Genomic DNA, 15940 nt, shown 5'->3' with positions numbered 1-15940 from the left:
TCTTGACCACGCAAGATGTTTTCCTGCTATCAAACAATATACACACATACGTAAAAATTTCTTCCCTTCCTACCTGTATAAAAGGCAATTGCAGTATATCTATGAGTATACACCTAACAAATTTAAAATAATGAATTCCAAAATTTTACTACTCTGTGGTTTCCATATGATAATTTTAACAGAAACAAAACTCAAGTATGTAGCTTGTATATATTTCAGTCCTTCTCAATTCTAATTCTTTGCATTTTCAAAACCAAAATGGGTCTGAGATTATGAGCACTGCTATTTGCACTTGTAGTCCATGGTTTGCTCCTAGGAGTAAGCAATTATATCAAATGCTGTGGACAACAAAAGTGCATTTTTTCTTGCCCTTCTATGAAAGGCTTATTTCAATTCATATGACGTGGTTCTTTCAGGTTAGGAAGTTTAGGGTGTGTTTATAACAGTTTTCACAGTGTATAGGCACCCTTCTTTCTCCTACCCCTATTAACGGAGCCTGGATATATCTTTTTCACTTTCTGACAATATAGCAGCTTAACAGTCTATTTGACTGGTAATTTTATAGAAGTGCCAAGAGTCAACAACCAGCTCATGCACCCCCAGTGTCATGTTGGTGCCACAGCCAGAATGACTTGGCCATTTCAAAATAAACGTTAAGGGAACAAAAATCTGGTTTGGATTGTTAATGTTTTTTTCTTACCTGGAATGACCTCATTAGCCACCTTCTGTCCTTCAGCAGCAGCTAAAATTCCACTTTCTCCATGCTGCAAGTAGCAGCTGCTTCAGTACTCTAGTGAAAGAAAACCCTTCTGTCAAACAACATACCACACACACAATTGATCTTAATAAAACAATGCCTCAGGAGCACCTTCTAACATTTGAAAGCATGTTTTTAAAGCAGCAAGTCCATTTGGTTTGAGCTTGTAAGGGTAGTTTGGATGGTTGCCACACTAGAGGTATGATAGCCAGAGTGCACAGCATCAATGGAAACACTATGAAACCTATGCTCCTGGTGGGTTCATGTGCTAGAGCCACAGGGTTCTTCAAGCCTCTGAGGTCTGGGCACCCAGATCATGGCCTCTCCCTACCCAGCTCCCACTGACAGTGCCTGTCAGGAGGAGCATGTGCTCCCCCAAGCTTCTCCTTGCAGCTTCTTGGATTATTTAGTCTCTAGAAGTCCATCTGTCAAGGAGCAGAAGTTGAAAACAGCTGCTCATTCCTGAAGAGCATCACCAGGCAGTTATTGTCACAGACCATCTCAGAAAGTCCAAATTTCAATATGCCTTTGAAATTCTGCCTGCTTTGAGTTGAAACAGATGAACTGCAAAGAAGTATGTAAAAATCTGAATAGTATTAATGGAGTAAAATGATGATGGGATTTAAAGACCGCCCAAGGTAATGACAATTTAAATGGTAACAATTATAGTGATGAATGGCAGTAAAAGGTCTGCATCAACCTAATACTGTAAACACAGGCTAACAGATTTTCCTTTTCTTCAGCTTCTAACTCTGCCCTAATGTATTCTACTCGCAACAATTGCTTCTCAAGTTTCTAAGCACACCTTATATTCAGCATGGCAACTGATGACACAGTTCTTTATCTCTGATAAATACTCTTCTCGTCCTCTGACTTCTTTTTTTATGACTTCTTTTTCCGTATGATCATTAATCTCTATGTTCTCCCTGACTTCCTTTTCCCAGTGTTTCCTCCTCTATTTCTTCAGGTCTTAATAAATTTGATGTATCATAATATGGGGGGGAGGGAGGAATCTTCTCTGAAGTAGCACTTAAAAACATAAGGTTAAAAGAGGGGCAACAGGATCTCATGTCATTATATATTTAAATAGTGCTAATAGTGCATGAGCAGGCATGCCAGAATTCACCAGCTGTCCCTAAAGTACAAGCCAGCTTTCTGTCTCCTCACATTATAGCCCAGTTTAACCTCTGTTGTAACGTATCTCAGCACAAAAGGAACACAAAATTTGCTCCACTAGAACTGGAGCTCTAATTTGTCTGCTTTCAGAAATACGTTGTTCTGTAGACTTAGAAAATTAAAGATTACATTCAGTGTTATAAATGGCTAACACAACAGAGGTTTAATAGTAGTATAGTATTTGTCAAAGCAGGGTGGGTGAGTTTGCATAGCAGAAGATTCTTCACATACATATAAAAGATATAGATAGATAGATCTATCTATATATAGTGATCTATCTATATATATGTGTGTGTATCATACCATAATATAGATACAAAAATAATATTTTATGTATGGATGAACTATGATACCATAAAAAACAAGCAGATTTTGACTTCAGATTGAGTCATACATGGGAAATAGTTCCATACCTAGAAACATGCAAGAAATTAAGGCACAGTTTAGCAGAGGCAAGAATATAATTGTGCTGCCTCCACTAACAGAACAGCCATTGAGTTGCAGCTAATAATACCTGATCTAGACAGTTTCAAATGTTTAGGTTAATTGACACCTAAATGCAGTTAGAAAACAACAGATCGAAATCTATGGGGAACCACAATCTCACTCCTTACCCCCACTATTAGGAAGCAAAAATAGGGTCTACAAATTAGAAAAAGAATGAATTTCTAGATAAGTGTATGGATACAAAGAATCTGGATACTGAATTTTGTCTGTGTTCATGTGGATGTGCAACTTCTAGTTTTCGCCTTCAGCTTTTCCAGGCTACCATATGTACCATTTTTCTCAATTGATTCAGTGTCTGAAAAGGATTTAGTCTTGTCTTGTATACCCACCTGGGACAAAATGCTCTCTGGCAGCCTGCTGTGACTGTATCTCCCAGTCCTCCTTCAAACCTTCAGCAAAAGCAGTTTTATATCATTAAAAAGTTCTCTGATTTTTTTCTCAGACATGCTGATATTATGTTGCGGGGGGGTTCACCCGAGAGAGATTATGTGACTGCTAATTTCTAAACATCCCTTAGCTCTGCTGTCCTCATAATTTTTCTAGGTTAATAACGTAAACTGTGTACCACCTCTTCAGCAAGGTTCCACAGCTGTGCCAAATGCCATCAGTGGAAGATTATGGCAATGAAGCAGCCTAGAGTTCAGCAATCCAACCAGATTCAGTAGTACATGCTGTTCTGATGAAGTCTCCGTTACAAACACAGAAGCCCCAGGCAACCATTAACTTTGGAAAATTATTGGAAATCTGGTTTATGTGGTAGGCTGCTGGAGGTAGAAACAGTTCACACATTATGCACTATATAACCAGCATCACCACAGCTAGAAGTTTAGAACTGCTCCACCATTAAAGAGAAAATACTTCACTCTGTTTAATCCTTCATAATTTTACTGCTAAATAAAATGTCTCAGATTTCATCCAGTCTTTCATAGCATATTTTCTAATATTGGCAGCCCTTGACTTTATGTAAGTTCCTACAAAACTGTTTCACGTCACTGTTTATAAAACAATTTCTCCGTTCTAACACTGCCAGAAAAGTTTCAGATAAGTATCTGTCCTCCTTGTTCTTTCCTTGTATGCACCAATGCTTTGGAACTGAAGCCGAGTCATGAAAATCAGACCTAGATTGCGAAGAGGCAGTACAGCTACAGAAGCCATCTGTGATGCACGAGTGAAGCTCTGACTGGTGAAACTACAGTTGAACTTCAAAAGCCTAAGCAGAAAAGGTCTGAAGGGTTTTTTATATAACCTGGCCTCACCCTGAAGGAGAAGCAGGAATTAGGACAGAGAAAGAAAAATGTGGGCACATGATCAGCTGAGGATATAAGCCACACTCAGGCAAAGAGAAGGCATGATTTGATGTGGTTTCCTCTGCAGGCAAATTCTTGTGTATGTAACGCTCCTGCTCTGGGTCACTTCAGGCAACTTCTAACATGCACAAAGAGATTCTGGAAGTAGGGTACACACCATGTAAAAATACAGACCAATTAATTAGTCAAATACATACAAATGATTGATAGGATTAACGAGCTACCAATCCAATGGTTGAGAAGTTCACCACTCTGTAGATGACATCCAATGAACATTTGCCTGGCAGGCAAATCATGTGAGGAAGCTTTTCTTTTTTTGTCCTTGGGACAGGCTGGTTCTCAGTGCCGCAGAGTTGCCATCCTTGGCCTCCTTGTTTTCTACTTAGGATCATGTACTTTTCCATGTTTGTTTTTCCTTTTCAATCCTTGAACTGCCAACCATACCCTTCTCATCAACCTTATCTCTGCAGTTTCACCTTTTTTTTGTTTTGCATGGCTCTATGCAGGCTTTTGCAGCTCTTTCTATCGGTTTAGCAGGTTTCTCAGAAGTCTAAGCCAGCGTTACACAAGCATGCTGTGTGCAAGCTGGGTCTTGGATCACAGACAGCTGAACTGCTGGGAGGAGGGTTACAGGTATGACAGGCTGTTCTGGAAAAAACTATTGTCATTATCTTATGAAAAGCTATCTCTTTTATTGTCAGATCATGTCGCTGTGAGGGCGCAGAGAGCAACAACACACACTTAATAAAATAAAAGAACCTCTTTGCATCTCATTCAACTCTGACACAGCAGTGAAAGCAGCAGAGGATTCATTGTTTAGGAGCACTGATCACACAAAAGCAGATATAAGTACATAACAGACTCTTCGTTTGCACTAAGAAGTTAAGCAACAATAAGCCTACTTATGCCTGCAGATGGTTCAGTGCCTATAATGTTTGGCTTGGGTTTTAATGCAGAAATATCAAAAGCTGTTAGTGGCAATGCTGAATGACCTCCTGCCTACAGTCAGTGATTTTCTTTTAATACTGAACACATACTGCAGAGTGACTGATCATATTTTGAGTCTCATTAGGCAGTCACAAGTGGAAGGAAAAGAGGCAGTAGCTAACTGTCTCTGCCCTGGTGAGCAATTGCAGGATAAACCACTGTCAGGCCTCATCGATAAGAACCTGCACACTCTGGGAAGGCATCACCATAGGAAATGTTGCTGTGTATAAGCAGCCTATGCAACGTGCGCCAGATGTGACACTGCAGGGTAAACACAGGAAGAAACAAAAAGGCACAATTAATATAATAGCCTTACCTGTGGCACTCTGCCTCTTTTGTGAGATGAAGAAATTTCCATGTCTTACTGTGTAATCACATCTAACTGCATAAACCCACTGCTTTATTAAGTGGAATAGCTAAATTGGTGTTTTCCACCTTTTCTCAGTTGGCAGACCTTTAAAAGTGTTCCAATATTCCAATACTGTAAATGTAAACCAACTTATCATTAGCATTTTTTCCCAGTTCTTCTTGATCACTAAAGAGGAATAAATTAACCTCAGGATTACAGGTCAGACACTGAACTAGACCATTTGGCCTAAGCTTGGGTCTGCATATTCACACACACAGAGGGGTGTTAGAAGAAGCCTGCAGTAAAAGTAGTCAAGCATTTTCAAAGCCACTCCAACCCCTGTGAAGAGACGGAAAATGGCAAATACAGCAGATGTAAGCCACCTCACTGTAACAATTTTTCATTTTTTTAATAGCCCAGTGTCCTTTCAGTCCTTACGGTAAGGTTTGTCTTGCCAAACACATTGTATTAAGCACTAGTATCGACAGATTTCATCTTGAATATTGGTTGTCCTAGAAAATTAACTATGGTAAGTGTTTCTAGAAAACTGTTACAAATGCTGCAAGCTTGTGGAAATCGCAAATAATAAACAGAAATTCCTGGTTGCTTAGAAGTTTTCTGAAGTAATTTTAAAGGAGTCTATATATGTCAGATAACACCTTCCTAAACCTATGTCCACTATTGCTTTGAAATGACTGGAAGCATTGATACCGACAACAAAGCACGGAGCATTATCTGTTTGTACCAATGGTTTTGACTCCTAAAATGAATTTTGCACTGTAGGCCTTCCAATACTGAATACACTATTGAGATTTCTACTTGCTACACTAAACTTTTCACAATCTGGCTACAATGTGCCTTATGTGATCTGAGAATAAAGGAGGAACTGCATGATTGCATGAAATCCCAAGCTATCTTTTATGAATTATTAATCCTACAAAGCATATTTCCCTGGATTCATTACTTTATTGATGATATTTGCTGATTAAAAAGTTACAGTAGTACTTACCTCCACTAATCATCAGATCAAAGGCGGCTGTTAAGGTTGTAATTTGGGTAACACTTGTGAAAAATGTCTTCTGATTTAAGAAACCTAACTTTCTCATCCACCTGGGCATTTTCGTTTCTTCCTCCCTCCTGATTCCACTCTGAAAGGAAAAGAAAAATTAATCTGTCAAATCTTTATCTAACTCTGAGACTTTTAAAGATGGCAGAGGCTTTCATGGGTCTTTTCAACTTAGTCTTACAACCATAGAAAGTTGACAGAACTCTGCAAGCAAGAAAAATGAGTTGTGACATTTGCTAAAGACTTGGTGGATAAAAATGAATGTAACAAGACACATGTATGCCTCTTTCAACTGTAAGTGAAAGAAAACCTCTTCAGTTACCAGCAAGAACACTTGGTTCCTCATCTTCCAGTCACACCAGGTTTACAGCTTTGTCTCCCTGTGAGCAGAGGGATAATATCTCCTTTTCAGTCCAGCAGTATCAGACCTAATGATATTTATGATATCCAGTGACGTAATTTTAGGCTCCTCCTCAAGACCATCGGAACTAATTGCTACCGCACTTTCTAGAACGGGAATCTTAGTCTGTTCCAGATCTCTCAAAGGTAACATAATATTCACTGCTGTATTACAGTTTTCATGCAGGTATCTATCCCCTGAGCTGGATGGTAGAGTAAAATCTGAGGTCAACACAGAACAAATTGCTGTGTGACCTTGTACAGGAAATGTTAATAGGTCACTCATAAATTATTGCTCCTATCCTTTGATAAGCCAGCTGGTCTCAATATACCATTTTTAGACAGCTTATTGAGACAGGTTTTTCAAAGCAAGAGGCAAAGCTAAAAACGGCATTGACTGTAATATGTGGCAAACTTAATTGCAAACCCATGGCTGTGGCCCTGGGCTTCTGGTCCAGCACACAAACAATTTCTTCCAGCCAAGCTTCTTTTTTTTTCCACTTTTGTTTGAATTTCAAGCACCTGGTCTCCAGAGGTCACGGATTTTTCAAACAAAATCCCAGCAAATGAAAAACAAAAAGCAACAAAATAAAATACCTTGTTTCAGGGAAGACTCCTTAGGCCCTCTGATTTATTCCAATGTGGAACAAACTGAGCACCTTCACAGCAGGCTTTGCCACTTCTCCAAAATAACTGTGCTGGAAATTAGATTCTGCCTTTCTTATTCTCTTCGTCCACTGAGGGAAGCTGTTTCTCCAGAGGGTCAAAACATAGCTTCATCCAAAGCTCCTTAGTGGTTCTGGTCTGGGCTCTAAAATAAAACAGGAGGGTCGTGTTGATTTCCCCAGTCCTGTACTGCCCTTCTCAAGGTACCTCCCTCCTCCCCCAGCAGCTATGAACCCAGCTGGGTCACAATTTAAAAGTGAATGTAGTGGGTTGATGCTTGCTCCAGGGGCTACCGCATCTGTAAAAGGAGTAGATGTTTAAAACAACAGAGGGAAAATTAAAAAAAAAAAGAAAAAAAATGCAGAGCACAATGCCTTGATCAGAGATTCAAGTCACTGCTTAAGTTGGAAATTATGTAAATAAAGAGATACCCATTTTGGTCAATTTGGTCAGAAAAATGATACTTTAAAAAACTACATGGGACCTCTTTGAGGGAAAAAGAGAGATGTTTTTCTCTATCTTTGAAAAAGTTAACTTGGGCATGTTATCATCTCTTTAAGCTACTTATATCCCTGACTTGCTAAAACTCTAAAAAACATTTAAAATATTATATTTGTGTTGTCTCTTAGAACTAGCCAGAGTTCACCTTGATACTGAGTAATTGTGCATGATCTATACAGATTTTTTCTTATCACTCCTCATATGAAAGTTGACAGTAAAAAAAATGCATCTTTTTATGAAAGAGATTGTGACTTAGAAGTGTAATAAAAGTGGAAGTGAAGTGGATTTGGAAGTGTTCACTGAAACTTTTTTCAATACTAAATGAATGAAATAGCAAATTCTAATCTCTGAAGTCAGTCATCATCACAGAGCATGGCTCTGTACTTTTTTTTTCCCCGTAATATTAAGTTGGATATTTTTTAGCAGAATTACACAGCAAATATTTTTGTCATAATGAAGATTTGCTTGTCTCCTGGGTCAAACATAAACCACATGGTACATGTGTGCTGATTTAGTTTATTCATATCCTATGGAAAAGAATAGTTTAAAAATTAAAATACTCAAAAAAAGATCTTCGAAGATAAAACAATTTTAGAACTTGGAGCTAAAGTAAGCAAGGTAGCCACAGCATAAATAAATCTCACACCAGGGTCCATTCTAAATGATAAAATATTCCTTTGCAAAAAAATAACTAATGAAACAATATATCCATTTATGATGAGGAAAATATATTAAAGATTCTGAAGGTAGGGAAAAAAACCAGCCACCTGAGAGTATTAATGCCAGGACACTCTGCCCTCAAATGCCTTGATTGCACTATGTGAATATTTAGTGTTGCAGTAACTCTAGCTAGCATGACTGCTAAACTCAATTTTATTTAATAGCTCTTTTTACCTAGTTACAGAGAACTCATTTTCCTTTAAAGCAGATTTTTCATCATTACTTTTTCTCATTATGATATCTTCCAAAATATTTTCCATGTTCCTGTTTTGACGTGTCTAGCCATAGTTTATAAACTTTGGAAGTTTAACGATTCTAGTAAATCATATTATATCTAGTAGATTTTAAAATAAAAAATGCAGATAATTTAAGCAATTTTAAATTTCTACCAAGTGTAAAGCACTATCTTATATCAGAATTAATCTATGCCTAGAGTATCCCCTGCACTTTGACATAGGAACATATGTCATAGGGATACAGTAGAGTAAATAGATAATGTGATCACCTGACACAGTCACTCGTATGGCTCGTTAAAGTTTCTCTGTTTGAAAATGTTTATAGGTGACTAAAGTCAGTGAAGTCTGGCAGATGCTGAAATGCTTTCTTGAAAAGGACTTCAATACAGGCTGCAGCGCTTCCCTGAATGAGAACTACTCAACACCAAAAAACATTCGATTCACAAAACTAAATACATAAATAAATACATAATCAAAAAAGCCCAAAACAAAACAAAACCCAGCACACAAATAACATGCGTTTCTTGTGACTTTTACAGCTGAAATCCTGCAAATTCTTCCTCACATAATAAAATATTATTATTAATGAAAATATATATAATCAGGAAAAAAAATAATGCTGGAATGTTAAGTTTGGTCTAGTCTTTTTGTAAAAACAGGAAGATCAGCCACCAAACTGTCTTCTAGGTCTTGTTATATCAATTACTTTAATATTTGCTCAAGTATTTTGCCCAGCATTAGACTTTGACTAACGATTACTGATTTGAAGATGCCTCTTTTTATTCACAAAAAGGTTTAAAATGTATTGTTACCACTGCTGCATACCTCTCAGTTTTAATTAGTATCTGCTTTCACCAGTCTTCTTCCTGTATTGCCAGCATGTCTACTAAAAGTTTTGCTTGATTGAAAGGTTCTATTTGTCCATAGAATTAGATCTGGAGGTGCCTTTGTGTCTGTTCTTATTGGTAAACAGTTATAATTCACTTGCTTGGATTTTTAAACCTCTCTTAATATATGTAAACTCTAGGAACTCAAAAGGAGTTAGTAAGTACTGGTGACTAATCTCTCTTTCAAATGGTTTTCAAGAGCAAAATCAAGTTAAAGGGTACAGAAGAAAAATAGCTCAATTCCTCATTACCTTCTAAAACCTCATAACCACATAAAGATGTGGTCCCACATAACCTTCTAAAACCAATCATTAAATATAAATGTGTAATGAACTCCTCTGAGGATCTGAACTAGAGTGCAGGAGTAGCAAACAGCAGTAGCGAGTATTACTCTCTATTCAGAGTGACCACAGAGAAACCCAGTACACTAGCTGCACTGAGAAAAAGACTGTGTGTGGAAGCCAAATTAACCAATGTGATCGAAAATTCCAGTGGAGAGGCAACCTGTTTCAAGCCAAGCTTACAGGTCAACTTAACTGAGCACCTCAGATAAATGAGGGAACAATGAACAAAAAAACCCAAGAAGGTAAGAGGATGGATAGCAGAGACAGAAAGTGCTGATGTTAATGCAGCTTTAGAGAACAAAGTAACACAATTAAGGTTTTAAAATTGTATGAAAGTAATACATATAGCAAGAGAACAAACTAAAATGTTCTGGCAGCGATGCATGGATTCTGAAGAACAGGAGGACCCGGGAGTACTGATGCAGAATATGTCAGCTTGCCAAATCCTGCTTGGGGAAACAATGGTACTAATATTCCTTCATGGACTAGATGAAAACAATTAGGTATTGGAATAACAAAAAATTGGGAAGCTGAAACAGGCTTATTTGTGTAGCTAGAATACTTAGAGAAACCAATCGCAGAAAATCAACTTGTCACAATCTTTAAAAAAACTTCACATAGTTCAAATGAAATTAATGGATAAATAAAAATATGCTTGCAACTTAAGTTCCTAATGTCTCAGTGTCAAGTGTGCTAGGCATGACTAGATAAAAATTAATATTTAAAGATAAGCACAGACCACAAAAAATGGCAAAGATATTGATAACCAAAGTTAATGTGTTTATTAGAGGTCAGAAAATGTGAAGAATCAGAAAAATTCACATGAAAAAGTAGCCAAGATTCTTCAGACTCATACAAAAGTATAGGGAGAGAAAGAAAATGAAGACACTTTCTCTTTGAGATGAAAAAAGAACTAAAGATAGTCTAGGTGTGCCCTCAAATGAATCTCCTGCTTTAGGTTTTGATATGAATGAAGACGCTGAATATTAGGGCAAATATAACTAACACGAAGGGCAAGAGAAAATGGAAGTGGAAGTTATAACACCCATGGTAATACTGAAGTCCAAAGGCTGATATATTCAGACAAGCGTAGATGCAGAAGCAGTGGCAGACAAACTTCACTCCAGAATTCTGACGGGAAACTGCAGGTCAGGTAGAAGATATTTGTAATAAATCTGTAAAATCAGGAATGGTATACATGTAGAACAGCAAATGCAGTTCTTACCCCTGAGACTACGGAAAGGAACAGAAACACAGTATCAGCAAACATGAGATTTAGAAATATGCAAAGCTGCTGAAAGCAATCTGAAGGAGGAAAAAAGTCTTGGAAACAATGTTCGCGTTTTGTTTTGGTATGGTTTCTTTTTTAGAATAATCTATCATTCTACTATGATGAATATTTCATTACCTGCCTTTGATTAGGTAACTAATTTTCTAGACAAATGAAATAGAGTTATCTATCAGGAGTTCAATCAAAATGTGATTGGATGTCATGTGGGAAAAAATTAGATGGGCTGGAGAAGATGATTAGGAAAAAGTTGTGAAGAGGGTAAGGTATGGTTTAACAGGTTGTATTCAAGGTCTGGAAGGAACTAAATAATAGGCTCATCAAAGATTGGTCTTGGGACCACTACTATTCAATAAATTAATTAGCAATTCCAGCATAAAATTTAGGACCTTGCTATTGAAATATGGTGCTGACACAGAACCGGTAGGCAGTCAGCAGTGTGAAGGATCTGGATAACATATTGGAGCAACTGGAATGATAGAGAGAAAATGTGGTTGTGATGATATATTCTTGAAAAGGAAAATACAGTAACACCATGGATCAGAGAGTATATTTCCAACAGAGATAGATTAGGCATTAATAATGTTCCACAAGGCTACTAACTTCTAAATTTGGATATTCACCCACATTCAAAAAAGATTAATTCCAATGGGAATAGACAAAAGAAAAGTTTTACTAGACTGACACAGGAAATGGAGTTCTATTGCCTGAGACAGACTGCCTGGCTCACATAATTAATAAAATTTGAGAGGCAATCTGCACCTTATAAATTTTTTGGGCTATGCGTTGTCAGAAGGAGGAAAAGGAGCTCATTAAGATAAAGCAGTGACTGTAAAAGAACAAGTGTGTATAAAAGCAGGTATCAAACACAGTAAATGTGGAATCCAGCAGTTAGGTTTTCAAATGCCAGAGGAGTGAATTTCTGGAACAGCTTCCTAATGCGGCGTGGGACTCCCCCCAGTCCTAACTAGTTAATTTAATAATCGGCGTTGAAGAATTTCCAAAAAGAACCTATGCTGCGCTGTCTGCAGTCAAAAGAGATGGACTGAATGACACCGCCTGCTCTTTCCAGTCCAGCGTTCCTAATATTTGGAAACAGGAGTCTTAGGGCTAAGAAGAGCAAAGGTTGATGTCAGTATTTTAAATTAACTCAGAGGAATGAGATTTGGGAATGGAATTGCACTTGAATGACAGATGGGTTTGATGCTAACTACAGGTTTTACTTCTTCGTGCTTAGAAGTCACTTGATAAAGGGATAAAAGTTACTATTGACTTTGTGCACAAGCATTAGAGATCATGCGTTAATCAGCTATTTTTCACTGTCTTGTAGCAGCCAAGATGGTTTAGTAGGACCTTGAATTCTTAGTTTAATTTTTCCACAGCTGGCTCATCAATCCATTTCTAGAGAGATTAGGATTACTTCCTGCAGCATACAACTGTTATTTCCTGAGATGAACAAACTATTTGTTATTGTGCCTTAAAATTAGGCCAGAAAATTTTCTCTTCCCTATTTAAATGACGTTTGAAGATCATGGTAACACGCCAAAGCAAGGGAATGCAAAGCTCAGGCCTTACATTCTGTTCTTAACCAATACTACTGTGACTTTTCTGGGAAGTAATACAAATAACAATAATATTTATCACTTACTGTGCATAGTGCTTTTCATCTTCAAAGCACTTTACAAATATTTACTGCTAGTTAATCTGGAAAAAGTATGATTTAAGGCCAGCTTCTGATAGCTTGTGTGACAAAGTTAATGTCATTTAAATCGAGTCTGTTTGTGTTTAATAGGATAGAACTACAGTACTTTAGTTTAAACACTATTGTTCCATTAAAAGCCAATTACAGAAATTCAGCTTTCCTTGAATTTATAGAGCACAGCTTTTCATTTTAAAAAAAGATCTATCTAAATACTTCATCCGAATTTAGTCTTCATAATTCTAACTAATTGCATAACAGTCTTTTCACCCAGCTGCATAATGCAATTCGTCACGAGGAAATAAAACCTTCGCGCGGCCCCGGCGGCAGTACCGTCTGCGACCAGTAGGTCGCGCTCAAGATGTTTCCATTGATTATAAGGCCCCGGCACCGGACCGCCGCCGTGCCGGACACACCCTGCCTGCCCCGCTCAGCCAGCACAGGGTGCTCGGGACAAAAGCCTTGCCCAGCCCAGCTGGGCTTCCTCACCGTTAAGCCAACAACTGGTTCATTTACATGTACAAAACCGCAATTTCAGTGCCATAGAAAATACAGGGTTTCGATACTAAACATACGCATAGCAGCGTTTAACTATTTTTAATCCAGGATGTGAAGAAAACTTTTGGACTTAAATTCTAGTAGGTAAATCCTAACCTATTTCATGCGGATCATTCTATATTAGAAATAAAATCAAATGATAGCCCAACAGGTTCAAGACCACTAAGATAAACACTTTAAGAACTTTTAAATACTGCTACAAAAAGTAACTGCATGAATTACATTATAATGTCAATATTCAGTTCTGTTTCTCTGAATCTGCAAATGAACCCATTTTAGAGTTGTTCAGTTCATATGTAGTTTGCTTTGCTATAGATCAAGCATCTTTTCTGAACCCAAATGAGAGAACGCAATTTGTGGCTCGATCGCATCCACATGATACAGACACCTGGCAGCAGAGCTAGGAAAGGAACCAGTAGGATGTAACAATTAAATAACCACAATCGTTATCTGGTAAAATCATGGCATGGCTGCCCTCAAGTGCAATGAATGGGTTGCAAGACTGTTCAAACTGGCAAGGATTTTAGCAATCGAAAACACAAAAGTAGTCAAAACGTAACCTGAACACAGAGCTGGTAAGAAGATGAGATGGAGCAACTGACAATTAAGAGGAAACTGATCTGCAAATGACAGACAGGGGTTGGAAATGGAAACCACTACCTCCGCTTCAGCCCAGTGGCAGAGAGCTTGCCCATCACATCACATGTGCATTACCGATTTGCAAATGCCGGCACCACCAGACCCGATGCAGGTGTATCCGTTACGGTAAGGGTGCCACAGCACCAGTCCTGGCTGTGTGGAGGCACGTGTGCTAGCCATGGCTAGCTGTTCTGGCCCACCCGGCCTCCTGCGCTCAGAACCGCATTTCCCTCTCAGAGGCTGCCGTCTCACAGGGTCGTCATCACTCATGCAGCTGGAAGGCACATGAACAAAAGTTTCAGGCTTCTCATGCCCATCTCAAAAATGGGTCTAGAGTGTATTAATTAATTCACCTTGTTAAAATGGATGGAACTCCAAGTGACTTCTTTGAAGACGGATGCCCCCGCCCTCTGGGCTGCCAGCTTGCCCAGAGGCCATTACCCGGGCCTCGCTTGCTCCGCCGTGGCTCTTCCCCGCTCCCCTGCACCGCTCAGGCCCCACACAAGGAGCCCACTTGAACCTGACCCTGTCCCCGCAGCCGCTGGAGGGGACTCCGTCCGCAGCTGGCTGGTGTCCCCAGGGCAGCCCGAGGGCGGGCGGGTGCCGTGGCGGGCTGCAGGGCCCGGCGGCCCCGCTGTGCCCCTCACTCGCGGCTGGGCCGCAGCACGCCCAGGGTGCCCACACGGGCCGCGGCTGCCCGCCCGCCCGCCCGGCTGAGGGAGCCAGACCCACCCGCGGCGGCTCCCCACGAAAGCGGCCCCGGGCGGCGAGTGTGCGGTGAATCTTTACCTGTGTCTCTGCTTTTACACCAGGGCGGGAGGCCGGCGGCGGAGCCGGGCGGCGGCTCCCTGAGGGAAGGCATGGGCAGGGGCGCGAACCCCGCGGCGCTGCCGGGCCGTGGCCCCGCGGAGCGCCATTCCCCTCCGGGCAGGGCGGCGGGGGGTGGCGGCGGGCGGAGGAGGGGCCGCCGCGTCTTTAAACTTGCCGGGAAGGGCCGCCCCGCCCGGGGCAGCGGGGTCTCCTCAGCGCCCGGCGGGGACGCGCCGCCCCTCGCAACAGCTCTCCTCAACTTCGCTCGGCCGGGCGGCTCCTTCGCCCCGGCAGCACCATGGCAGGCGGCGGGGTAGGGGGCTCCGGCCGCCGGCATGCCGCCGCCACGCCGGTCAGCGGCGGGCTGTGAGGGGTCCCCCCTCCGCCCCGCGGGGGGTGCCGCGGCCACCCGGCCCGGCAGCGCCGCCGCCGCCTCCCGCCCTCCCGCCGCTTTCTTCCCGCCTCCCGCCCGCCATGGCCGCCCGCGGAGCCGAGCGGCGCGGCGCGGAGCGGCGCGGCAGTGCCGGGGTCTGGCCGCTGCCTGCCAGCGCCCCGTGAGGGGGGACAAGCGGGGCGGCGTGTCCCTGCGCTCAGTCCTGCCCCCCTCTCCTCCCCGGAGCGGAGATGTGCGAGACCCGCGCGAGGGGAGTCGCCTCCTAGACCGGCAGCCAGGATGGTGCACCTGCGGCCCCTGCCCCTCGTCGTGGTCCAGGGCGTCCTCCACCTCGTAAGTGCCCTGCCCCGCGCCCCCGGGCCCCGCCGCAGGACCCGGGGGCCCCGGCGCCCTTCCCGCGGGGCGAGCGGCAGGCGCGGTCCGCTCCGCAGGCTGAGGCAGGGCTGACTGGAGCAGCCCGCGCCGCGCCCGCCGCCGCCGCCGGTTCCTGGGTCCGTTCGGGGGGTTCGGGTCTTATTTAAGGGGGTCTGTGGGCTCCCGCGCGTTTGCTGCTCCGCGGGGGCTCGGGGTGGCGGGGCACGCAGGTACCCGGGCAGCGAGCGGCCCCGGGGGCCGGGCCCGAGGGGGGACGCGCCGAGGGGGATGCGCCG

At 41.9% G+C, this 15940-nt stretch overlaps 1 protein-coding gene across 1 annotated transcript in view; it reads left to right on the top strand.

Annotated features, from left to right (window-relative positions):
• Positions 1 to 822: 822 nt before the first annotated feature.
• NXPH2 (neurexophilin 2) overlaps positions 823 to 15940 on the top strand; it is a 55058-nt gene continuing 39940 nt past the window's right edge. Inside the window, exon 1 of the mRNA XM_080399686.1 lies at positions 823 to 15623. Coding sequence (XP_080255812.1) covers positions 15570 to 15623 — 54 coding nt within the window. The 5' untranslated portion in view covers positions 823 to 15569. The remainder of the gene's footprint in view (positions 15624 to 15940) is intronic.

The sequence above is a fragment of the Falco punctatus genome, assembly GCF_963210335.1.
Source record: "Falco punctatus genome assembly, chromosome: 8".
Taxonomy (NCBI): Eukaryota; Metazoa; Chordata; class Aves; order Falconiformes; family Falconidae; genus Falco; species Falco punctatus.
Note: the sequence above shows the minus strand (reverse complement) of the source record. Positions and strands in the feature narration are given on the sequence as shown.